The sequence below is a fragment of the Hyla sarda genome, chromosome 6 (assembly GCF_029499605.1).
Source record: "Hyla sarda isolate aHylSar1 chromosome 6, aHylSar1.hap1, whole genome shotgun sequence".
Lineage (NCBI taxonomy): Eukaryota > Metazoa > Chordata > Amphibia > Anura > Hylidae > Hyla > Hyla sarda.
Window position 1 is genome coordinate 278,608,657 of NC_079194.1, and position 27,605 is coordinate 278,636,261.

Genomic DNA, 27,605 nt, shown 5'->3' on the forward strand with positions numbered 1-27,605 from the left:
CTGCCGGAGCCGGATTTTTCTTTGTGTCCAAAAAAGATGGCTCCCTACGTCCTTGCATTGACTACCGCGGTCTTAATAAAATCACGGTTAAGAACCGCTACCCCTTACCCCTCATCTCTGAACTCTTTGATCGCCTCCAAGGTGCCCACATCTTCACTAAATTGGACTTAAGAGGCGCCTATAACCTCATCCGCATCAGAGAGGGGGACGAGTGGAAAACGGCATTTAACACCAGAGATGGACACTTTGAGTATCTGGTCATGCCCTTTGGACTGTGCAACGCCCCTGCCGTCTTCCAAGACTTTGTCAATGAAATTTTTCGTGATCTGTTATACTCCTGTGTTGTTGTATATCTGGACGATATCCTAATTTTTTCTGCCAATCTAGAAGAACACCGCCAGCATGTCCGTATGGTTCTTCAGAGACTTCGTGACAACCAACTCTATGCCAAAATTGAGAAATGTCTGTTTGAATGCCAATCTCTTCCTTTTCTAGGATATTTGGTCTCTGGCCAGGGACTACAGATGGATCCAGACAAACTCTCTGCCGTCTTAGATTGGCCACGCCCCTCCGGACTCCGTGCTATCCAACGCTTTTTGGGGTTCGCCAATTATTACAGGCAATTTATTCCACATTTTTCTACCATTGTGGCTCCTATCGTGGCTTTAACCAAAAAAAATGCTGATCCCAAGTCCTGGCCTCCTCAAGCAGAAGACGCCTTTAAACGACTCAAGTCTGCCTTTTCTTCGGCTCCCGTCCTCTCCAGACCTGACCCTTCCAAACCCTTCCTATTGGAGGTTGATGCCTCCTCAGTGGGAGCTGGAGCTGTTCTTCTACAAAAAAATTCTTCCGGGCATGCTGTCACTTGTGGTTTTTTCTCTAGGACCTTCTCTCCAGCGGAGAGGAACTACTCCATCGGGGATCGAGAGCTTCTAGCCATTAAATTAGCACTTGAGGAATGGAGGCATCTGCTGGAGGGATCAAGTTCTCCTGTTATTATCTACACCGACCACAAGAACCTCTCCTACCTCCAGTCTGCCCAACGGCTGAATCCTCGCCAGGCCCGGTGGTCTCTGTTCTTTGCCCGATTTAATTTTGAGATTCACTTTCGTCCTGCCGATAAGAACATTAGGGCCGATGCTCTCTCTCGTTCCTCGGATGCCTCTGAAGTTGAACTCTCTCCGCAACACATCATTCCACCTGACTGCCTGATCTCCACTTCTCCTGCCTCCATCAGGCAGACTCCTCCAGGAAAGACCTTTGTTTCTCCTCGCCAACACCTCGGAATCCTCAAATGGGGTCACTCCTCCCATCTCGCAGGTCATGCGGGTATCAAGAAATCTGTGCAACTCATCTCCCGCTTCTATTGGTGGCCGACTCTGGAGACGGATGTTGTGGACTTTGTGCGAGCCTGCACTATCTGTGCCCGGGATAAGACTCCTCGCCAGAAGCCCGCTGGTTTTCTTCATCCTCTGCCTGTCCCCGAACAGCCTTGGTCTCTGATTGGTATGGATTTTATTACTGATTTACCCCCTTCCCGTGGCAACACTGTTATTTGGGTGGTCGTTGATCGATTCTCCAAAATGGCACATTTCATCCCTCTTCCTGGTCTTCCTTCTGCGCCTCAGTTGGCTAAACAATTTTTTGTACACATTTTTCGTCTTCACGGGTTGCCTACGCAGATTGTCTCGGATAGAGGCGTCCAATTCGTGTCTAAATTCTGGAGGGCTCTCTGTAAACAACTCAAGATTAAATTAAATTTTTCTTCTGCATATCATCCCCAGTCCAATGGACAAGTAGAAAGGATTAACCAGATCTTGGGTGATTATTTGCGACATTTTGTTTCCTCCCGCCAGGATGACTGGGCAGATCTCCTCCCATGGGCCGAATTCTCGTATAACTTCAGGGTCTCTGAGTCTTCCTCCAAATCCCCATTTTTCGTGGTGTACGGCCGTCACCCTCTTCCCCCCCTCCCTACTCCCTTGCCCTCTGGTCTGCCCGCTGTGGATGAAATTTCTCGTGACCTTTCCATCATATGGAGAGAGACCCAAAATTCTCTCTTACAGGCTTCATCACGCATGAAGAAGTTCGCGGATAAGAAAAGAAGAGCTCCCCCCGTTTTTTCCCCTGGAGACAAGGTATGGCTCTCCGCTAAATATGTCCGCTTCCGTGTCCCTAGCTACAAGTTGGGACCACGCTATCTTGGTCCTTTCAAAATTTTGTGTCAAATTAATCCTGTCTCTTATAAACTTCTTCTTCCTCCCTCTCTTCGTATCCCTAATGCCTTTCACGTCTCTCTTCTCAAACCACTCATCCTCAACCGTTTTTCTCCCAAATCTGTTCCTCCCACTCCTGTTTCTGGCTCCTCGGACATCTTCTCGGTCAAAGAAATTTTAGCTGCCAAAAAGGTCAGAGGGAAAAATTTTTTTTTAGTGGACTGGGAGGGTTGTGGTCCTGAAGAGAGATCCTGGGAACCTGAGGACAACATCCTAGACAAAAGTCTGCTCCTCAGGTTCTCAGGCTCTAAGAAGAGGGGGAGACCCAAGGGGGGGGGTACTGTTACGCCGAGCGCTCCGGGTCCCCGCTCCTCCCCGGAGCGCTCGCTTCTCTCTCCCCGCGGCAGCGCTCCGGTCACGTCCTCTGACCCGGGGCGCTGCGATTCCGCTGCCAGCCGGGATGCGATTCGCGATGCGGGTAGCGCCCGCTCGCGATGCGCACCCCGGCTCCCCTACCTGACTCGCTCTCCGTCTGTTCTGTCCCGGCGCGCGCGGCCCCGCTCCCTAGGGCGCGCGCGCGCCGGGTCTCTGCGATTTAAAGGGCCACTGCGCCGCTGATTGGCGCAGTGGTCCCAATTAGTGTGTTCACCTGTGCACTTCCCTATATCACCTCACTTCCCCTGCACTCCCTTGCCGGATCTTGTTGCCTTAGTGCCAGTGAAAGCGTTCCTTGTGTGTTCCTTGCCTGTGTTTCCAGACCTTCTGCCGTTGCCCCTGACTACGATCCTTGCTGCCTGCCCCGACCTTCTGCTACGTCCGACCTTGCTTTTGCCTACTCCCTTGTACCGCGCCTATCTTCAGCAGCCAGAGAGGTGAGCCGTTGCTAGTGGATACGACCTGGTCACTACCGCCGCAGCAAGACCATCCCGCTTTGCGGCGGGCCCTGGTGAAAACCAGTAGTGGCTTAGAACCGGTCCACTAGCACGGTCCACGCCAATCCCTCTCTGGCACAGAGGATCCACTACCTGCCAGCCGGCATCGTGACAATAACAATGATATATGTTACTCACTAGGTCATGCAGAGGCTATACGTGTCTTTTTTATGTGTGTAGCATGTGTTTTTGGCTCACAGATCCCTTTGTTCTTTTTCTCACTCATTCTGATATCCACTGCTCAGGAAGGGGTGTGTCCAGGACAAGCAGTGAGCCCGCCCTCACTCCCTACGCATTCAGTCCCTCCCTAATTTTGCTGTGCTGTGTCTCTTCATCCATTCACTGCAGGCTGCTCTCTAACCCCATCCTCTCTGTTTTCTGACAGGAGTCTGATAAACAGGACAGGAGTGAGCACAGACAAGTGCTAGTCCTGCCCCCACTTACTAGACTTTGTGCTAGCTTGGACAAAGATGATGCTGCAGCTGGACAGGATTGTGTTTTGGATGGTATGGGGGCCCCTGGCAGTCTTTTTTTTGTAAGCCAGGATTTCAATAAAAAAGGAGATAAAACATTTTTTAAGAAGTATATTAGAAGGGTTAATGTTTTGGCAAGATGTACAACATATAAAAAGTTTTTGATTCTCACAGGGCCCATTTAAAAGGACAGATGGCTCTCTAAATTGTCTGTCACTTGCCTTCCTTTAGATTAACATTTAGATACAGTAGAATTGCATGTGTCACCTTAAAGGGGTTTGCCAACAAATGGAAAAGACAGTTTCCTAGCCATATCTTAGTTTTCTAAGATCCAGATAAAATATAATATAATCACTCCTCAAAGATTTCAAAAGGTGCATAATGATAATTCAAGAATTGCAAAATGTATTATAAATTTAGATTTATTTGAAATGGCAATGTAAAAAATATATAAAAAATATATAAAAAATATATAAAAAATATATATGCTGGCACTAATGCAAGAATATACCACTATTGGGCCCTAGTGGGGATATTCACACGATATATAAAATTTAGAACATTATTCACATTTCTAGGAATAGAGATTCCTACAGAAGAAAGGGTCGAGCTATTACTGGCTATAGCACCCTGAAACGCGTCTAGGCTACAGATTTTAATTTTATAAGGCACTATAGCATCATATGGACTCACATCCAATGTGAATACGGCACAGCGGCATTTGCTGGTTCAGACAAACTGATCTAGACATGTGTCTTTTACTATTGGTCCGGTCCGAGTCTTTGGACTGTCTCACTGGCCTGCCGAGAGCAAACTATCCCCGCCAGGATTTCATCCACCACGAGGGACACCACGATATACCAACACTGCATCTGCCCTTCCATCATAGAGGGGGAGTACTGCCGGTACATAACGAGCTACGCCAAGCGCACCCCTGAATCAACGACAGCTCCAACATTGCTGCCTGCACCATCACAGCAGACTACTACAGCAGTATTCATCTGGCAGTCCCAGGATTTGGTGAGATCGTAACAATTACGACAGTGATACATGTATTGAAGTCAGTGACAGTTTAATTTATTGGACTCATAGCAGTCTTTTTTATGTCCAGCTGAGATCGAACCATATATTTATAAATAGATCATACAGACTGCCGTTACATTGCATGCCGTAGTATTAGACTGATGCTAATTTAGTAATTCCTAGAAATGTGAATAATGTTCTAAATTTTATATATCGTGTGAATATCCCCACTAGGGCCCAGTGGTGATATATTCTTGCATTAGTGCCAGCATATATATTTTTTATATATTTTTTACATTGCCATTTCAAATAAATCTAAATTTATAATACATTTTGCAATTCTTGAATTATCATTATGCACCTTTTGTAGGTGAAATCTTCGAGGAGTGAATATACTATATTTTACCTTGATATTATTTTGGCCGGTGGGTTCCGGTACTTAATCACACTATCCTCAGATTTTTGGTTGTGAGCTGCACCAATTTTTTAGTTTTCTAAGATCCGCCAGAGGTAGTCGGTGCACAGTTTCACAACAGGAGGTCTCGATGGCACAGTTTCACAACAGGAGGTCTCAATGGCACAGTTTCACAACAGGAGGTCTCAATGGCACAGTTTCACAACAGGAGGTCTCGATGGCACTGTTTCACAACAGGAAGGCTGCATGAGTAGTTCTAGTGTACCTGAGGATGGTTCATGGTAGTGCCGAAACGTGTTGTCCAGCTATTCATCTAATAAAGTCTATGTCGTCCTGTGCATCGCCCGTGGTCGTGTTTATGTTTATGTCAGCATTGAGCAGCGCCTCTAAGATTGATTTTGTTTGCTTATCTCCTATCACTCTGATAAAATGAAAGCTGAGGAATAATTGGTTGCTACAGGTAAACTGGCAGATACATCCTGGCTCATACAGTATGTAAAACCACCCATGTCCATTTATAGGCAAGTTACGTTAAATGTTTTAAAAGGATATAGTGAAAAGAACTTTTTGGCAAGATCCCCAGATGTTATGTACCAAGGATGCATCATAAGAAACATCTGAACCAGTTCACGATCCTTGGGATTCCCATCTGAGTCTAAAAAAAAAAGAAGAAAAAAAAGGAATATAAAGTTAAGATTGCTGAAAAAAACACAAGAACAGTTAAAAATTGGGAGAATTGTAAAATTATATGCTTAATCTGAAGCTTGGTGTATAATTCTGCTGTTCAATCCAGACACTAATATGGCAGCTGCAAGGATTTAGGGGGAAATTTATTAGAGGAAGAGTGGTGCAGTTGCCCATTGCAACCAATCAGATTGCTGCTTTCATTTCTAAAGAGGCTTATGAAAAAGAAAGAAGCAATCTGATTGGTTGCCATGGACAACTGCACCATTGTCCAGGAGGAGGTGCTGAGCTGCTTAAAGGGCCACAGCTTGACACACCTCCTTGTTCCATTCTGCTTCCCTTCCTCTATTGCCGAATAGGGTTTGGCTTATAGCACTAGGCCCTGACTGCGAATCCTACTCTTGTTCTGTACCTATAGCAGAGCATGCCCCATGGGGTTCCCTGCTGTGAGCAAGGGCCTTAGAGATTTAACATGCATGTGCCGTTATTGGTGTCCACAGCTCCCATGCAAAGCTTGCAGACAGGGCCTGGTGCTATACGTTAAGCCCTATTTGTCAATCAAGGAAGAGCAGGGAGGGGAGGGGGAGCAAAGAGGGGTGTAAGGCTGTGGCACTTCAGCAGCTTGGCACCACCTCCTGGACACTTGGAATGGAATTAAAAAAGCAAATGTAAAAATTTGGGAATAAATTGGGAATAAGCAAAACGTAATACAATGGCATGGTTGGGTTTGTTGCCTGTTCACCTATACAATACTGTTGCAGCTCTATGCATGCATTGGAGCTGCCAAATTCCCTTTAAATAGTAGAGATAGTTGCAGAACTCACTGAATACAGACACTGCAATGGCTCTGTTCATACAAGAGTTGAAGGCTGCTAGGAACCTCTGTCACAGATTCTCTCGATCAAGATGGGGAAGAATGGAAAACTGCCAAGCTACGGCAAATGAGCAGCTCAGCACCACCTCCTGGACAATTGAAGCAGAGAAAAACCAGTGAATCCTAGATGTCTTATTCCCTCTCCTAGGGGATTAGATGTCTGATCACTGGGTCATGCTGCTGGGAACCCCCTGGATCTCTCCTGCAGCACTCCCTGTCATCTGGTGCACGGAGATAAAGTGACCATAAAAGCAGGAGTTTTGACCAGCGCAGAAAGGAACCGTCAGCAGGCAGGATAAAATCAAGGGATTTATTAAATGCAACGTGTTTCGCTGCGCATGCGCAGCTTCTTCAGGCATGTCAAAATGAGGCTAGTGGAGGGTATATATACCCCCAACAATTAACCATTTACAAGCTTTTGAATGTTGCCACATAATAGTATATGCGTAAATATACATACAATACAAATAAAAAAATATAAAATTATATATATATATATATATATATACAAAGGGCATATAAATAACATGAATACAGATAAATATAATTATAAATAAATGAATGATATAGAATTTTTTTTATATAACTAGTGTGAATAGACATATCGTATGACTCAAAAGGGTCATACGATATGTCTATTCACACTAGTTATATAAAAATGTTTTCTATGTCATTCATTTATTTATAATTATATTTATCTGTATTCATGTTATTTATATGCCCTTTGTATATATATATATAATTTTATATTTTTTTATTTGTATTGTATGTATATTTACGCATATACTATTATGTGGCAACATTCAAAAGCTTGTAAATGGTTAATTGTTGGGGGTATATATACCTGCCACTAGCCTCATTTTGACATGCCTGAAGAAGCTGCGCATGCGCAGCGAAACACGTTGCATTTAATAAATCCCTTGATTTTATCCTGCCTGCTGACGGTTCCTTTCTGCGCCGGTCAAAACTCCTGCTTTTATGGTCACTTTATCCTCGTTTTTACTCTACTAAGGAGGACTGCAGTGGACCGACTTGTACACTTCACGCTAAACCTTGTTGTGTGTGGGCGCACAACCAACCTTGGTAAGCAGTTTGGGATTACCTCCCTTCCCCCCACTCACAAGATCTGCTGATCCCGCACATGAGGCGCCTTCTTCCTTTTCTCTAGATCTGGTGCACGGAGCCAACTTTGCTCCATGCTGGATGACTGGCGGGGTGGAGGCTTGTGATGTTATGGCCACGCCCCCTCAATGCAAGTGTATGGGAGGGGGCGTGGTGCCCATCACCCCTCCCATAGATTGGCATTGAGGGGGCATGGCTGTGATGGCACAAGCGGGGTGTGGCCATGACATCACGAGCCTCCGGCGCTGTACCCGACACTCTAGACGAATGCTGGGTGCAGCAGGAAGATTGCGGGGGTCCCCAGCGTCAGAACCCCGCGATCAGACATCTTATTCCCTTTCCTTTGGATAGGGGATAAGGTGTCTAGGGGCGGAGTACCCCTTTAACTTTGCGAACAAGCAAAAGGTAATAAACTAGCATGGTTGGGTTTGTTGCCCGTTCACCTATACAGACTTGTCAACAGATTATCCTTAAAGTGTAGTGACAAAGCACACAAACACTATGAGAATTGCCAATTCATTTTCAATGTTTTATGCCTGCAGTGCATCAAGAGAATATAATTTAGGACTGTCTCACACAAATAACCCCATTTTGTATTGAAGCCAGGCCGGCAATCATCTTATCGCTGTGGGTCCAGCAATCTCTAAACAATTATCAAAAGGCCATCCATGTACTATAGGAAGTGTAAGTATGCGGCCTGTTTTCACATTCATGTTTGTCAATGGTACAAATAAGCATTCCTCTCTGTAAAATAATCCTTCCAGTGTCTCAAAACACTGTAATCCCGGTCAATGATAGCGCTCACTAAATACGGCCAGTCAATACTGTTAGCACATATGCTTTCCCACATTGTCCACATAATAAAAAATCAATGTTATATTTCAGCCAAACAATTACATCACTAGCAAAACATGTCCACCACGCTCTCTACTACTCTGCTGCAGCAGAAGGAAAGTTTAGAAGAAAAAAAAAAGGCTTCTCCAACTAAGCAGAACAATTTCACTGCGGGCTATGGAGAGTTTCAGTAAATAAATTTAATGAAGGGACTAATGATATCATATCAGCCCATTCTCCTCCACTTCCCTTCTGACGGATCCCATCACGACACTGACTGTCTGGAGAGGAGCACGGAAGAAATCTACTTTCAAGGGTGCATGCACACCATGTTTTTGCTATACAGTTCCCGTATACGATTTCAAGTTAAAAACCGTACGGAACCGTATAGAAAACCGCATGCATTGACTTAATATTGTAAACCGTATGTCAAACGTATCATCCGGTTTAGTCCGTTTTGCGTCTTATACGGTTTTGTCTGTTTTTTTTTTACCTGTCCCCAAAACCGCAGACTACCATGTTTTTTGGCCGGGTGAAAAACAGTATACGGTTTTTATTTCACATGGGAGTCAATGGGAACTGTACAGAACTGTATGTGCGTACGGTTCCCTCCGGTTTGCACCATATGGTTTTTGACTTTGCACAGTTTTTTTTTCTTGGAATTTCAATCAAACAAGTGAAACTTTAAAAACATATACGTTTTTTCTTAAAAAACGGATGCAACCGGACATCATTTTTCAAACCATATACGGTTTTTAACCGTATATGGGTTGAAATTTGTACACACGTTTTGATACAGTTTAGTCGGGTTTTGAGGAATCCGTTTTTCATCAAAAACCTGATACGGGAACTGTATTGAAAAAACGTGGTGTGCATGCACTCTTACAGAGATGCAGTTTAAAGCATGGTTAAAAGCTTATTCCATATGAACAATGTCTGATAGATGCTACCTATCTTGAGATTAAGGGCCCTCCTGCCCCCTCCAGGCCTAGTTGTGGCCAAAGGAGGGGGGGTCAGAAAGCAGAAAACAGACTAGCAGGCTGTTTTATGCAATTTGCCTAACATCCATTAAATCTAATAGGAGTTGCATAAACAACATAGCACTGCGGGCAACAGTTGCATAAACAGTGTAACTTGCAGTGCTATGCATTTTATGCAGTGCCTAGTAACATCAAAGGGAGTTACACACATTTCATAAAATATCTGGCTTACCTGTCACAGGCAGATGCACGGGAACAAAGAGCAGATCGATCTTGAGCTAGGTAAGTGTCCCAGAGTTGAAATCATCTATTATGAATCATAGACTTATTCTGTGGATATTTAATGAACGTCCACATTGGAAGACCCCATTTATCACTGGTGGTCACTTTTGGTTTGGACTCGATTTATATTAACATGGCTAGTTTTGAATCAAATGGAGTAACTAACAATCCGCATCCATAAATCTGACTTATTGTAAGTTTCTTAGAGATGATCAGGCATGCACAGCCAGCCCTGAGCTAAAAGGAGACCAAAAATAGCTAATTAATTGGTTTGGTGGGGGTCTCAATGTGTAGACCCATACCAATTACATTTTTATGTCAAACCTCAATTATCATTTTCAGGCTACTTCCTTTATAGAGGTATTTCCATCTTCAACACTAAAGGCTTATACACAGGAAGCCTGATAGGTGCTAGTCCCATATCCTTTGAAACCATTTCTCAATATCTGCATGCTGCATTGAGGAGGCGGCTATGGTAGCATAAAGACCTCTGCATTGAAGCTATGCTACGCCCCCTAAAGAACAAGTGAGTAAAACGTACGTGGGGGTATGTAACTGGTGGGTCTCAGGCATTATTACATGGAAAGTGGCATCCTTATGTTTTCTGCTCTCTGGATTATTGGCTTTTATTCCCCCCATTTCCAGTGTTGCTGAGTAAAAAGCACGAGTGTACGACAAAAATTGTGCCAGAAAGTGTACGGGACTTTGTCAGTGAAATCTCTTTATTGCAAGGCACTTGTTAATTAGAGGGGGAGGTGAAGAAAAGTCTGCTATCTGCCATTGTGAACCGTAAAAGAATTGTGCTGGCCTGCGTACCTGAAAGAGTTAATCTGGTCCAGCGTTTCCCGCGCGAGTGGCCACAGCTCCACTCAAGTCAGTCCCCAGCAATGACGCCTCTTCCATCCAGCGAGGAGGAACCAAAGAACCGCCCTGTGTTGCACAGGGGAAGGTTTTTCTGACTGGACCCAAAGAGGAAGTTCCCTGGGCACAGCCATCTTTGTAGTTCCAGCTTCTGCGCTCATCTCCAGCTGTCACCCACAAAGTCAGCGCTGCATCGCAGGTTCTGCAAACACCACCGATCATACACCAATAAAAAGTCTCCGGTACCTGAGTTTGTTACTACTGTTCCATTATTGTCTGCAAGTCTTGTCGCTGAGCCGCTTATCACCGGGTACCTGCAAAATAGTGGGGGAGTGTTTGCTGTTGTTACCTCCATCATCAAAACCGGATCCGCTGCAGCACCTCATCAGCTCTCTTAAAGGGGAACGCACCTCAATCTTCTTAAAGCGACAACGCACTCAAAAAACGACAAGATGTCTGAACCCAGCACCACAGATGACCTGCTCCAGCAGCCAGGATCCTGCCCCCCTGCCTCCACCAAGCATCAACAGTCTTGGTGTTTCAACATCTGCACGGATATTCATGGGGAACCCTGTCCTTCCTACCTACAATGGAGAATCCTTTACCCTAAGGGATTTCAAAGAGAGGATCCAGAGCTTGTTTATCTTTTACTCTTTCCCGCTTAATCAACAGGTGCAACTATTAACAGGATAACTCCAGGGACCGGCACTAGAGGAAGTCCGCACTTGGCCAGCATCAGAGAAGGCGGCGGTGGAGCAGATCTTTGAAGGACTGTACTAGGTATTTGAGTCACATTTTCCATCAGAGGTTTGTCTCCGGCTGTATGAATGGCCACAAAAGCCAGGTGAGACCTTGAGAGCATATGCTGTAGCCTTACAGAATGTCCTAGAGACTGTCCAGAAGTAAGATGGTATAACTCCATCAGGGCCACAAAGTGTTAATGGACAGATTAATTGATGGAGCCCATAACAAATGGGAGCCCATAACAAAAGGCCCAATTTAGAATGTTAGCAGTCCAAAACCCCAATATATAATTTTCTGCTTTTAAAAGACTGGCTATCCAGAGATTGAGTACGGGACTGAGTTAGAGGAAGTTTGTACTCCCCTTACACCTGCTCAGGAACCACTAGGGGCGGCAGCCAAGCCTATACCATCACCGTCCTTTGTCCCTGCCCAAGTGCAATCTACTTTGCCAGTCACCACAGTCTCGGATCTACAGAGTTAGGCAGGACATTGAGCAATTGACTAAGGCCATTAAGGAGCTGGCCACCTGGCCTGCTTCACCTGACCTTGAACCGTCCTTGCCAAGGAAACCTGCCTCTGCTCCCCGCAATCCCAATTAACATAATCCTCCACCCAATAGTTACTCGGGGACTCAGAGACTTTTTTGCACCTATTGTAACAAGCCCGGCCATTGGAAAATGCAGTACTGGGACTAAAACAGATTCCCCCTGAGGTCGAGGACCAGCCCTCAGGAAAACAGTCACCAGGTCCAACCCACCAATGACCAAAATCAGGACTCTCATTTTATGTTGCCTCCTGCCCCCTTGTAACAGTTACTGGATACTGGGTCACAAGTGTCTACCATATCTAAACTTGTTTTTTACCAGCATTGGGATGCTAGTCTATTATGTTAGGCTGAGGATGTTAATTTCAGAGTAGTTGCAGGTAATGGGCAACCAGTCCCCAGACATGGACACTGGGAGCCAACCATTCAATTGGGTGAACATGTACTTAAAGGGCAGGGAGTGATTGTAACCAATGTGACAGATAAGGGGTCAGCTGAATTTATATTGGGGATGAACATTATGAAGAATTGTTTTACAGAAATTGTTGATGCCTTGTATGCCTATATTTCCAATATGCCAGGCAGGCTGTGAAACAGTAGTTTGCCAACAAGCAAGGCGAGATCTGCAGAGTACGAGTTCAAGACATCAGGTCGGTGACCTTACAACCCAACACTGAAACCATCTTATGGTGCCGTGCACGGCCCGGAGTTAAGTATCAGGATTATCAGGCCCTGCTGGAACCCCTGCAGCTAGAAGATCTTCCTTTAGCCCGAGTTGCGAGGAGCCTCGTCACTGTCTCCAATGGAAGAGTCCCAGTACGGTTAGTGAACCTGTCTGATTCTGCTACTGTTCTACCCAAGTATACTCCAGTGGCTCAGTTGTACCTCGTAGAGTTGAAGGCCTCGTGACAGAGCGTCTGGTGGCCCGACAGCGTGCAGCTCAAGGTACCGGTGGATCCAGTAGTAATCCCCCAGAGCCCTGGTGGACACAGCTCCAGGTTGGGGACAACACTTCTCCACAGGACCAGGTCAACGGAGTTATCAATGTTACCAAAAGGTATCATGAAGCTTTCAACAAACACCCCACAGACTTCGGAAAAACTTAATCCAGCACTGAATCCTCACAGGCGACAGCCCGCCTATTAAGGAGAGACACCGTCCGGTCACGCCAGGTATGTATTAGACTGTCAAGAAGATGCTGGCCAACATAAAAGTGGCGGACGTGATACAAGAAAGTCAGAGTACCTGGGTGGCGCCACTTGTCCTGGTCAAGAAGAAAGACGGAACCATCCGCTTCTGTGTCGACTACAGGAAATTGAACTATGTCATATATAAGGATGCTTATCCTTTGCCAAGAGTTGAAGAGTCGCTTATGGCCCTCAGGTTTGCTGCTTACTTCTCCACCCTGGATTTGACCAGCAGGTACTGGCAAGTGCCCATGGAAGACCGGGAGAAGACTGTCTTCGTGACACCCATGGCGTTGTTCGAGTTTAACAGTATGCCGTTTGGGCTATGTAATGCCCCTGCTACGTTCCAGCGTCTGATGAAAAGGTGCCTGGGCCATCTGAATTTCCAAAGTGTCTTATTGTACCTGGATGATGTCATTGTGTATTCCAAGTCTTACCAGGAACACCTCAGCCATCTGTCAGACGTCTTTCAAGTCCTGATCAAGCATGGGTTGAAGATCAAACAATCAAAGTGTCACTTGCTCAAACCTCAAGTCCATTACCTGGGCCACGTTTTCAGTGCAGAGGGAGTTCAGCCAAATCCTGAAAAGGTGGATGCTGTCAAGAACTGGCCTACACCGTGCACGGTTAAGGATGTCATGAGCTTCCTGGGATTCGCTGCCAACTGCCTAAATACTGGACATTTGGGTTGCAAGCCCCAATCAACAATTCCCCACAAGCATCCCTCGAGTGGGTTTCCGATCATTAAAGGAGGATTCAAGAGGCCAATGATTTTGTCTGTAAGAAAATGGGTGAAGCCCGACAAAGGCAAAAAGATGACTACAACCGCCATGCCTCAGCATGGTGATGGCTATACCCTATTCCGAGTCCGATGTGTACGGAGTTCAGAAGCCAGGGTACGAGCCGCTAGTCGTCCACTGAAATCGCATCAAGATTTGCCTAAAGGAAGATCTACCAGTACTTTCACCACCGCCTCCTCCAGATGTCAGACCTACAACGGAATATGTTCCTGGCGAAGGGATTCATCCATCCATGGATTTCCCTATGTTTTCTCCAAGTCAGCCAGCATTCATCTGTTTGCCTCTGGCACTGGGACTGGTCCAACCAACATTAGTCAACACCCCAGTTTCTGCTCTACCTCTGTTGGCTCCAGTTTATATACCTGATTCGAGAGTGCCAGCAATAGCTCCAACTTCTCCAATTCAAGTACCAGCGGTCCCGATTCCAGCAACTCCTGAACAAGTTCCAGTTTCTGTGATTGCTGAAGAAGAGCCTGATGAAATTTCAGAAGTTCTGTCAGTTCCAGATTCTCCAGAGGTGGTGCTGCGCAGATCCCAAAGGTCCACACAAGGCCAAATACCAGCAAGGTATAGAGAGTAAAAGTACCTTTATGTATAAAAGTTATCCGTCTACAGTATAGTAATGTCTAGTCAGTATAGAATGATTAATTGTAACTCATTTCGTGTACAGATAGTAATGTACATAGTATATCTTATGTAACTACTATAGTCAAATGTCATATAATTAGTCAGGACTGTTACTAACTAGTCTATATATTCCATCCATATCAGTCAACAAATGTCAAATGTCTACTGTTTCCTGTCCATCGTGTACAGGATTCTCTTGTGGCCAGAGAGTTCTCCTAGAGGTGTACGTAACACGTACAGTGACAGAGCTACTGTGTATATAGGTAACTTTCTCAAGTTGCTGTGTGTACGCTCACCTGCAGACAGGATCCAGCTTAAGAGGCGGCTCATCTTCACAGGTGGTGTGGTGCTGACTGCCCCTCTCACTCATGGGGTTATGGGGAGAAGTAGCTAAAAGCCAAAGGGCCCCATTAGCACAGGCATCAGGGTAGAGAGCTGCAGGCAGCCCGATCCAAACTCATCTTTATTCACCAAGAAGCAGTTACAAGACTAAAAGGATCTCATATATTTTGCTCTCAGTTATCCCAGTTTTCAAAACCCTCAAAAGAATTGAGCATGTAAGGACGTTAATTGTAATGCCACATGGACTCTTCCCCAGTTCATCAGCTCTGAGAAGGACATTGGCTCAATGCCCTAGGAACTGTCTCTATTGTTATTACATGGCCTCAGTGGCCACCTTATTTTCATCCACCCTCTAGGACTGGGCACCAAGGACGGCTGTTGTTAAGAGGGGGAGTTTGTGGTGGCCCAGTATAGGAGTTGCACCCCTGTAGCCTTGCTGTCCTGTCAGGCAGACTCTATTGCTAAGTTCCTCTTTAATCTATGTAATGAAAATGGTTAATTATACCTTGTGTTATCTATTATAATGTCTTTATACTGTTATGTGCCTTAAAATACTGTTACCAAGTGTTGTAACCAAAGAATGTACCAGTCATCACGTGACAAATAGGGTGACCTATAGGATCCCTCCCAAGTCTCCCCCATATAAAGCCTGGGAGGAGCTAGTTCAGTCTCTGCTCTTAAATTCTGAGGTCAGTGAAGTCAAGTCCTGAGAGTGTCTGGTGTCCTGAAGAGACCCAAGGCCTACCACGCAGCCATGCTTCTACTAACCAAGTGCCCCACAGGTAACATCAAAACTTGGCAAGCTACATATGGGGTGAAATCTGTCTAGTCAGTCCTAGTCAAGTCAGTCAAGATCAGTCTGTATAAAGTCAGCGTGGACCTGCAGCAAATGGTCCAAATCCTCTACAAGTCCCAGCGAGCCCTAAAGTCTCTGAAGTCACTGATCACCTCCTTGGGCCTAACTGAGCTGTCAAGACTATTCAACCTTTCTACCTCACTAAAGCTTCCATTGTTCTGTAACTTGGCGCCGGAGTCATTATTTGCCGCGTACCTAGCAAAGGATCCAGCGGCATACCTTCGTTTGGGGTAGAGGTTAAACCCCGGTCTGGCGTCACGAATACAAGGGGTTAATGCCATCTGGCCCTAGGGTAATAACATCTGCCCTAATCACACCTTCACCACAATTGCATACTATTCTTGTTGGTGCCTTAAATTTGTGGATTTTATATTTTTTTTATCTAACTTCCCAATTTCTTTTTGAGTAATATACACAGGATGCCTGTAGGTGCTAGTCTCACTTCCTGTAGACTGCTTACCCAAAAGTCAGCATTCATTGAAGTTATGGAAAATGAATGCACCTGTCAGGCCCAAGGCCTAATTATTAAAATCCTATATGTGTATTATAAGTTATGACTGTGTGTGATGGATTGTCCAGGACATGGGTGAGAGGTCATTCGGACGGTGTGTCCTTTTGTGTATTGCGTTTTATTGGGGGGTCTGGCTGTCATGCACTCTGGTCCCATCCTATAATCAAACAGATAAGGGCCCAGGAAGAGAGAAGATCCCCTGGTGGGATCAGAGGGGAGGGGGGAATGGAGTCTCCCTTCCAAGAAAGCAGATATGATATTTAAAACAATGCTAGACTCAGGGTGTTCAAGGCTGTGCAACAAGCTGACAAGACCATCCTAAGAACAGCACTCTCACTCATAGACTGCTATATCATCATGCTGTAAGAACTTCATCTTTTGTTTTCTGAACTTGTCTTGCTAAACTCTTTTATATATTGTTATACCTGTATTTCATTTGTTCCTGTATTTTTATATATTTAGCACTGTGATACCTTTTATCAGATTAAATGTTTAATTAATCAGCTCTGGTCTTTGATCTCTAAATATATGAGCTCACCTTTCTGAAGGCAGCGCTGGTGGAAACACGTTTATCTAAGGGTTAATTTGGTGACTTGCTGGGACTAGTAGTGGATACCCAGAGGTCTGGCGGCTTTAACCCTTGCACCATCACACTCTCTCTAGCATCTCGGCTGGACTGATAGGGTGTGATCGTGACAGCACCTATCTGACATTTATGGCATATATAGTGAACATGCCAAAAATGTTAAGTACTACATAAAGGAGTTGTCTGGTGAAAAATAACTTATCCCCTATCCAAGGATAGGGGTTAAGTTATAGATCGCGGGGGTCTAAGCGATGTGGCCCCCGTGATCTCCTGAATGGGATCCCAGCAGTCGGCTGGAAGGAGGGCGTGCCGTTCCCCGCCTGGAGCGCCGGCCGACACGCCCCTGCTTTTCTCCCATAGCGATACACGGAGGGGGTGTGCCGGCCGCGGCTTCTTGCGCGGTGTGGACGTCAGCTTCTGGCAAACTGCTGGGGGCCAATGTGCAGGGGATCATGGGGGATCACAGCGCTTGGACCCCCTGCAATCTATAACTTATCCCCTATCCTTGGATAGGGGATAAGTTCTTTTTCATCAGACTACTCCTTTAAAGGGGTACTCTATAAACTATATATATATATATATATATATATATATATAGGTAAGACTTTAAAGGGGTATTCCGGTGAAGACATTTTTTTTTTATAAATCAGCTGGTGCCAGAACGTTAAACAAATTTGTAAATTACTTCTATTTAAAAATCTTAATCCTTACAGTACTTATCAGCAGCTGTATGTTCCAGAGGTAGTTCTTTTCTTTTTAAATTTATTTTCTGTCTGACCACCGTGCTCTCTGCTGACACCTCTGTCTGTCTCAGGAACAGTCAAGAGTAGGAGCAAATCCCCATAGCAAACCTAACCTGCTCTGGACAGTTTCTGAGACAGACAGAAGTGTTAGCAGCACAGAGCACTGTGATCAGACACAAAATAAATTCAAAAAGAAAAGAACTTCCTCTGGAGCATACAGTAGCTGAAAAGTACTGGAGGGATTAAGATTTTTAAATAGAGGTAATTTACAAATCTGTTTAACGTTCTGACACCAGCTGATTTATAAAAAAAAAAAAAATTCTTCACCGGAATACCCCTTTAAAGTCTTACCAATATATACATTTTGTTAAAACAGCAAATCAATGATCTGAACAGGATAACATTGGATTCAGGGATCTATACAAACAGTCAAACAGAGATTAATACTACAGAGCCAAAGGTTCTCCATGTGCTGTAATAGTAAAGGAGAATGAGAAAAAGGCTAATCTACTAAATCCAATATCAAACGACATGACTAGGGTTAATGAAAATTTTCCAGCAAATCTCACCTGTTTAAACCATTAAAATATATACCGTATATACTCGAGTATAAGCCGAGTTTTTCAGCATGATTTTTCGTGCTGAAAACGCTCCCCTCGGCTTATACTCTATTGAACACAAAAACGTTTCTGGCTTAGCTGTGAGGGGATGGTCCGGCCCGTCCATCTCCGCCAGTCAATTCCTTCTCAGTGGTCTTCAACCTGCGGACCTCCAGATGCTGCAAATCTACAACTTCCAGCATGCCCAGACAGCCATCGGCTGTCCGGGCATGATGGGAGTTGTAGTTTTGAAACATTTGGAAGTCCGCAGGTTGAAGACCACTGCGGCCTTTGTCATCATCCAGACCCCCCTTTTGTTTTCTACTCACCTCCCCTTGGTGGGAAGGAAGGGTGAGCTGGTCCGGGTCATCCATCTTCGGCCATCTATGCCGCATGGACTGTCCGGTGGAGAGGGTTAATCGTTTCGGGCTGTCCATCTGCATCGCTAGTGACGCTGCATTAACGCCACTGCGCAGGGACATTCAAGCGCAGGGACGTCACGGACGTCTGCTGCGCACGGACCTCCCTGCGTGTCGTCGTCAACGCAACATCATTAGTGTGGGGCCACTGCCACTGATGTTCTATCCTGAGAATAGGCCATCAATGATGTTAGCCTGGAAAACCTTAATCATCTGCAGCAAAAGGTTAACAAGAACAACAGCAGCCATTAAAAAAAAAAAAGGCAAAAAAAAATCGGATTTGTTAAATAACTTAATTTATTTGGTAATTTGAAACTTACTCAATTTATGGCAAATCAATTTATTTATCTCAATTTAGAATAGATTCTACTATGCAGTCAGTCCTCTGGCTGAAGATGCCCCCTCCTATGCCAACTTTACTATTATTTGCTTTATTTTTTAGGTGGAGTTGAGGGTACCTAGCATTGGCAGGCAGGGCAGGGAGATCGGATTTAAAGAAATAAACATAATTGCCCAGACATACTATCCAGGAGATCACACATGCAATGTTCTTACCAAAGTTTTGGATGCATAATTCTATCATCTCATCAATGGTATGGCCTTTCTCCAGATCCAAGCTATCCATTTCTGCCTTTTCATTGACTGTCGCAAAAGTGCCGTAAGATGAATTCCCAGGTGGTTTGTAAGAAGCACTGTCAATCTATAAGATTAAAATATGTAGGTATTGTTACTTAAAATTTTTATTTGAAATCCAAAAAATGTGTAAAATACAGAAAGCAATGAGACCCAAGCATCAAAGATAGGAGATCCCCCATTACTGTCTGAATCAGAATGTGTTATTTTTCCTTCAGAAAGGTGAAGTGATCTGTAAACACGCTGTAAAACTACCCCTCCCAAATTTTGGGTAACCTCTTCCTCTGTCAGTTGCGATCTCTCTGATGTGTCTTCCTGTTTTCATAGCTTACTTCCTCTGGCAAGAGAAAGCCCACATGTTTTGTCCCATGGGGCCTCTTGGAGCATCAGTAGTATTTCGAAGTTATTGATAAGTGTATTACTAGTAATAATAGTAATAATAATAATAAAAATTGCATTTCCCATCACATACATTTTATAGCATGCTCTCCATAACATAGTAAGGATTAAAAAAAAGTCCTTTACGTTTACACAAGAATCCTACAGTGTTGATCCAGAGGAAGACAAAAAAAACCTATATGGCCAGTTTCCCCTATAAGGACAGAAAAAAATAATCAGAAAAAATATTTCCCCTTGTGACAACTAGCAGAATAAATCCCTGGTTTATTCCCAACTACCTTTTAAACTTAAATTGTAACATATATATATAACTCAAGGTGTGTAGTGGCTGGAGATGTTTCGATGAAACTTGGTATCCGTGTCAGTTATATGTCAACTAATAATATAGGATAGTTATAGTAACCCTAACCCACCCCCATCCCATTCATGAGGGTTGGGTTTTTGTCTAAAGTCTCAGCGGTCTTGGTGAGTACCTTAATCCACAAGCTATTCACCTCCTGGTGAGTGTGTGGGTCCAGCTTGTTTTGGGTAAAGGCCAACAACATAATTTTTGCCCGATACGCCCATATCACAGGTCCATGAAGCACAATCTCTTCATCACAGCTCAACCCCACCTAAAACACGCACAAGCTCCGCATCCCCAGGTGAAGGAGTCAGACACGCTTGTAAGCCACGCCCACTACCACAAGCACAGTAAAGCCACACCCCTTCTATTTTCATCGTACAATCTCTTACAAATCTAAGCCCCACCTAAGGACGGAATATGAGGTTTGATATGACAACGGATATGAGGTTGGGATATGAGTACAGGCTATGAGGACAGGATATCAGTTTGAGAACAGGATATGAGGTTAGGATATGAGGATGGGATGTGAGGTTGAGGTTCCACTGCACGGAAGGAAAACTGTACATAAAAGTATGCGATTCTATTGAACTAAAGATCCTAAATATCCTTGAAAGATCACAGGTAGCACTCAGCACACCCCATGCCGCAGAGCGCATATTCAAACCTTATGGGAAAGAGTAATGCAGCATAAAGAGGTATAGGTAATAAAGGTGGTGCTTCATATATGGATTTCAGGAGATAGTTCAATTAAAGCAGAGCAAAGAACAGAGCACTCACCATCATAGGCGTGCGCACGGGCTGTGCCTGGTGTGCCTGGGCACAACCTAATCAATCCTCAAACTTGAGGCTCTATCAACTCCGTGCTGCACTGCCTTGCCGTGCATTTGTTTCCCTGCCGATCCAATCCTCCTACACTATGCGAGCGATATCGCCGCACAGAGTAGGATGGTCATGCTCCTCCTCCAGACCTCCCCTGTAGCATGCGTGGCGCATTCCGTGACATCACACAGAGGCGAAGTCACCGCAACGCAAGGGTGAGGCACGGCCAGGTGGTTACTGCGCAATACCAGCGGCATTACTCTCGGCATCCCACTCTCCCAGAATCGCTTACAGCGGCCAATTTTAAATCATCAATTTGTAATAAATTGTGTAATTTATTGGTTATATATTTATTATTATGATAGTGTACGCTAGCACTATCATCTTTCTATGGATTCTCTAGTTAGTTAGTCACCCTAATGTTTTAGTTTAACAGCTTTAATGATAACAGCTATTATTTATTTATTTTATATATATTTTCCAGATTTAAATTTTTTTTCCCTCAGCCATGTACACTAAGGGGGAGATTTATCAAAACCTGTGCAGAGTAAGAGTGGTGCAGTTGCCCATAGCAACCAATCAGATTGCTTCTTTCATTTTCCACAGGCCTCTTTAGAGGCCTGTGGAAAATGAAAGAAGCAATCTGATTGGTTGCTATGGGCAACTGCACCACTCTTCCTCTGCACAGGTTTTGATCAATCTCCCCCTAAGAGTTTATTTCTTCTTCCTTCATGCTGCATTTTTATTTCATTTACTCATTCGTTCAGCCTCAGTTAGACCCATCTGTGTCACATATTAAAGGGGCAAATGGCTGCCTACTGATAGTCTAGATTCCAATAGAGATTGTTCTGAATTATTGTTTTAAACTTGCATGATACTACATATTGTTGACCTGATCTGGTTTACTGAGTGCAATCCACATAGAGACCATGGGAGAGATTTATCAAAATCTGTACAGAGGAAAAGTTGCTCACTTCTTTCATTTTTAACAAGGCCTCTGCAAAATGAAAGAAGCAATCTGATTGGTTGCTATGGGCAACTGGCCAACTTTTCCTTTGCACAGGTTTTGATAAATCTCCCCCATGAGCAAATTGTGCAGGTCTGTTTATGTATGTGTGCATGCAAGCAAGAGTGTATTTGTGTGTGTATATGTGTGTGTGTATGTGTATATGTATTTGTGTGTATATATATATATATATATATATATATATATATGTGGTGTCCCGGTACCGTACGTTGTACCGTACCTTGCGTGCTAAGTCCCCAAAGTCAGAGGTCCTGCGTACCGGTAGGATCCTCCTAGTGGGATAACCCCTTGTCACCTCTTCCTTCTTTAATTTTATATGTTTCATGTATATAATTGTATATAATTTATATATATATATATATGTATAGTACTTCCAGGACATTAAGTCACATGACTACTAAGCCTACTGTTAGGTTAAGCTTAAGGACCTTCCAGGTCACACGAGTGGGTCACATGATGTACCATAATGCTTTGTGAAAGGACTGACAGTTGGTGGAACCAATAAGCTATTAGCCTGTCCCCTTGCCATATAAGGGCGCTGTATCCAATCCTCGCTCTCTTGGGTTCCGGACTATCAGAGAGAGAGAAGCTCTGTGTATACCTGCAAGACAAATCTAGGCCTGAAGCCTGCTAACTTCAGCCGAATACAAAACCGTGAGTTCAACTAAACTCAGTCCTAAATCTACGTGACTATTGAACCTAAACCCAAACCCTAAATTCAGTGAAACAGCGTAAAGCAAGCCTCAGAGCTTATATTCCCTACAAGGTCCCAACTAACTGTGAGAAACTAAAGTCCGGTCCTCTGTAAAGACTGTTACTACTGTTAACCTGCGTAAAAGTTGCAGTAAAGTTATTTCCAGTTTACTAAACCTCCGGTTGTGGACAATCCTTTATTCCTCCCTATCGTTCCTGGGACGGGTGGCGGTAGGATATATATATATATATATATACTGAGAAAGAACCCACACCCTCGTGTCACGACAGTTAAGGGTTAATCCAGCACCCTTTCATCACTGCACAGCTACACCCTTCTTACCCTACATCCCCACAAGCTTACCACACATATATATATATATATATATATATATATATATGAACGCGGTGTGAGTTTGTGCTTTAGGGTGCACACCCTAATGCAATAGGCTGCGCACGCCTATGCTCACCATAAATAATCTAGCAAAACACTTTTATTCCAACTGGAAAATTCAAGCAGAAAACACCTCCGTGCAGATACGTGCAGGGCAGATTGTGCTGGGGTGTCACCCCTGGACGACAGCAGCTGTTTCACACCAATGGACGTTTCTTCACGGTCTAGGTGAACCTGGTGAGTGCTCCGTTTTTTTGCTCTGCTTTGATTGACCTAAAGATCCTGGGTTCATCCACAGACTTCTAGGAGACTACTCTATCATGGACAGTCATTGCTATAGAATAATATACAATATTATAGTATAGCAGAAAGGCTCTGATCATATGCATTAGTTCTTTTCCATTGCTTTTTAATGGTCACCATAGTATATCAAGCCACTACAAGAAAAAAAAAAGACACCTAATAGACACGTCCCAAAGGGGGAGTCCTGGAAGCAGAAAAGGTCAAACCAGTTATCTTCCCTAGCACTTACTTCCACCCCTGTCTTGTCTTAGAAGTATACCATGCCAGATAGGACTTTTTCTGTTCCTCGGACAACCTCTTTAAGTCAACGGGGGTAATGTACCAGATCTGTCACCCATAGGCTAAGTTTACACTTGGTTTATTTCTGGCAGTTTTTAGAAGAGCAGTTTTTGAGCCAATGTCAGAAGTGGATCCATTTGGGAGGAGAAGTATAAGTCCTTCCTTTATATGTCCTATACCTTTTGAATACACTTCTGGCTTTGGCTCAAAAACTGCAGTGGCAGTATTCCAAAAACTGCTAGAAAAAAAACCAAGTGGAAACTTAGCCTTATGATAACAGATTATACTGATTATGAAAAGAAAAAAGCCATGATGCCATAATTATAAGAAAAGAGAGCGCTCCAAAGCGCCCGGGTGAGGGTGACAATTGATTGGAAGAAACCCTTACCATAGGCGGTTGTGTGAGCTCACACACAACAATGGTCAGCGTGAGGGAGTATAAGACTCAGTCTGCAGCCTCCCAACCAAACGAGTAGTAGTGGGTGAAGACTTCCAGAGGATGGTGGGTTACCGCAGCGCTGACCAGGGATTGGCACGTCAGGTAAGTAGAAAGGAAGGATTTTATTTTAAAACAATGCAATGCGTTTCACCTATGCATCTAAGCCTGATGAAGCCACGCAAGCACGGTGAAACGCGTTGCATTGTTTTAAAATAAAATCCTTCCTTTCTACTTACCTGACGTGCCTATCCCCGGTCAGCGCCACGGTAACCCACCGTCCTCTGGAAGTCTTCACCCACATGATGCCATAATATCAGGATCGGTGATAACTAATTGGTTGATGTGGTTTGACGGCTAGAACCCCCACTAATCAAAATAACAGAAGTCAATTGTCCCCTTGACTATATGAAGCAGCAGTGCACATGCTTTCTATTACAGGAGTAGTCCAGTGGTGACTCAGTGGTTTACAACTTATCCCCTATCTTAAGGATAGGGGATAAGTTGCAGATCGCGGGGGGTCCGACCCCTGGGGCCCCCCGCGATCTCCTGTACGGAGCCCCGACAGCCCGCGGGAAGGGGGCGTGTCGACCTCCGCACGAAGCGGCGGCCGACACGCCCCCTCCATACAACTCTATGGCAGAGCCGAAGCGCTGCCTTCGGCAATCTCCGGCTCTGCCATTGAGATGTATTGAGGGGGCGTGTCGGCCGCCGCCTCGTGCGGGGGTCGACACCCGCTATCTCGGCGGAGAGCCGGGGCCCCGTACAGAGAGATAGCAGGGGGCCCCAGCAGTCGGACCCCCGCGATCTCAAATTTATCCCCTATCCTTAGGATAGGGGATACATTTTTCACCACTGGACTACCCCTTTAACTCTCTATGGGACTTCAGGACATTGCCAAGAGCTGAAATCTATTATGTTCGTAAGTCCCATACTGAGTGAATGCAGCGGCAGCCAAGCATGGCCGCTGTGTTCTCATGATCGGTGGGGGTCCCAGCAGTCAGATCCGCACCTATCAGCTAGTTATCAAATATTCACCTATACTGTAGATAGGGGATGAATTTAATCCCAGATTAACCCATTTAATGTGTTACCAAAAATATTTGGTTAAAAGGTTACTCCACTGGAAAACATTTTTTTTTTATCAACTGGTGCCAGAAAGTTAAACAGATTTGTAAATTACTTCTATAAAAAAAATCTTAACCCTTCCAGTACTTATCAGCTGCTGTATGTTCCAGAGGAAGTTCTTTTCTTTTTAAATTTCCTTTCTGTCTGACCACTGTGCTCTCTGCTGACACCTCTGTCCATGTCAGGAACTGTCCAGAGTAGGAGCAAATCACCATAGCAAACCTATCCTGCTTTGGATAGTTCCTAAAATGGACAGAGGTGTCAGCAGAGAGCACTGTGGTCAGACAGAAAGAAAATTCAAAAAGAAAAGAACTTCCTGTGGAGCATCCACCAGCTGATAAGTACTGGAAGGATTAGGATTTTTAAATAGAAGTAAATTACAAATCTGTTTAGCTTTCTGCCACCAGTTGATTTAAAAGAAATGTTTACCAGGGGAGTACCCTTTTAAAGCAAATGCTTGACTACATGTTCTTTGCCAATAGCTTAGAATAGCATTCCGCAAGGATTATTTATAGGGATACAGGGACAAACAAAGGGCATGGCACAACAGGTCCATGTTTTCTTGTATGGAAATAACTTTGCACTGAAAGTCACCTAAATTTTTCCCACCCCTTCTCTTAGATACCGTAACTTTTCCTTCCTCTTTCAGGAAAGTACTGACATGTAAGCAGAAACACTGAAAAGGTCACAACATGTTGCCAAATGTTTCAGATATTGCAGTGTATCATGATAATAATAAAAAATTTAATCCAGTGGTCTCCAAACTATGGCCCTCCAGATGTTGTAAAACTACAACACCCAGCATGCCCGGACAGCCAACGGCTGTCCGGGCATGCTGGGGGTTGTAGTTTTGCAATATTATGAGGGCCACAATTTGTAGACCACAGAGGAAAGATGCAGATGTATAGGCATACAGTAACATACGAGGGACATTCAAAAAGTTTCCGCCATTTCATACTCTGTTAATTACCAAAATAAATAAAAAATAAAATAAAATTATTAAAAATTAATAAAAAACGAATTTAATGAATTAAATTAAAATTAAATTAATTAAAACTAATTAAAAATTAATTACGTGACTTTTGCGATGCAGGTCACATGACACACTAAAACACGCCCTATTATTACTCTTCTCAACTTAACAATTTTCAACAGACATATAAAAAAAAAGAGTGTGAAAACTTTTAGAATGTTCCTTATACATAATTAAAATAAAATAACCTACACATAAATGTAGAGCGCTTCACTACCATACAGTAGGCTCACTTATTTCCGGTGTTAGGAAGAAAACTGTGTCCCCGTAGCTGAATGTAACTCGTGTAGTGATTGGCTGAGGCACGCGCACACCCTCCGCACATCTTCAATTACAGGGACACAATTTTCCTCTTTACAGCGAGACACAGTTTTCACCATCCACACTCCCTCTCACTCCATCACTGCTACCCTCTCTCACCAGGACAGGGACACCGTTTTTCTGCACATCTACCAGTCTTTCTCCAGCTGTAAGGGCATGCTGTGAGCTGTAGTCTTGCAACAGGTAGCTGGCGGATGGAAAATGTGTGGCGCAGGAGGGTGAGGGAAAAGCTGGGAGATGTGTGGAGAAACTGTGTCTCTGTCCCGGTGAGAGAGGGTATAATCAAAACAGGATGACCGTGAAATCAGGAGTTCGTCCGGCGCAGAGAGGAAGCATCAGGAAGCCAAATAAAATCAATGGATTTATTGAATGCAACGCGTTTCGCTGCGCATGCGCTGCTTCATCAGGCATCAGGCGCATGCGCAGCGAAACGCGTTGCATTTAATAAATCTATTGATTTTATTTGGCTTCCTGATGGTTCCTCTCTGCGCCGGACGAACTCCTGATTTCACAGTCATCCTGTTTTGATTATACTTCTACCCAGGAGGGCTGCACTGGACCTTTATTTACATTTATTCTGCATTTTACCTTGTTGTGTGTGGGCGCACAACCAACTTTGGTAAGCGGCCTGGGAAATACCGTCCCCCACCCCCACTAACAAAATCTGCTGATCCCGCACATGAGGCGCCTTCCTCCCTCTCTCTAGGTGAGAGAGGGTAGCAGGGATGGAGTGAGAGGGAAAGTGGATGGGGAAAAGGGTGTCCGCGTGCCTCAGCCAATCATTGCACTATTCACATTCGGCCAGAGGGACACATTTTTATTTTTTACACTGGCCTAAAACTTGTCTCAACTGATGCCACAATTGATGACAAAAGTGCATAATTTGTTTTGGATCCAGTGTTCATTAAAAATGCATGTCAGAGAGGGGAAGGCAGCAGGATGCGTTCCTCTGTCCACCACCATGCGGAGTGTTCCACTATTCGGCGTCCAACCTGATCCACCAGATGAATGTGATTCAAATGAATGTGATAATTTCCACAATAAGTTTCCCTCTGGTGCTTTTCTACAACGGCAAAGGGAAAGGCCGCCGGACAAAGCACCGATGTGCAGGGGGCCATACAGAGGTTTAACATCTCAATG

General features: G+C 44.4%; 1 protein-coding gene across 9 annotated transcripts in view; it reads right to left on the minus strand.

Annotated features, from left to right (window-relative positions):
* The window catches only part of RASGRP2 (RAS guanyl releasing protein 2), a 179,143-nt gene that overhangs the window by 96,789 nt on the left and 54,749 nt on the right, over positions 1-27,605 (minus strand). For 4 of the 9 annotated variants that reach the window (XM_056527439.1, XM_056527436.1, XM_056527433.1 and 1 more), the window contains exons 2-3: positions 19,210-19,354; positions 5,612-5,714 (exon numbers count right to left, since the gene is read on the minus strand). In XM_056527439.1, coding sequence (XP_056383414.1) covers positions 5,612-5,714; positions 19,210-19,279 — 173 coding nt within the window. In that variant the 5' untranslated portion in view covers positions 19,280-19,354. Of the gene's footprint in view, positions 1-5,611; positions 5,715-19,209; positions 19,355-20,159; positions 20,404-20,809; positions 21,330-21,743; positions 21,840-22,098; positions 22,196-27,605 lie in introns of those variants that run through there. The other 5 variants (XM_056527435.1, XM_056527438.1, XM_056527432.1 and 2 more) reach the window with 5 other exon arrangements.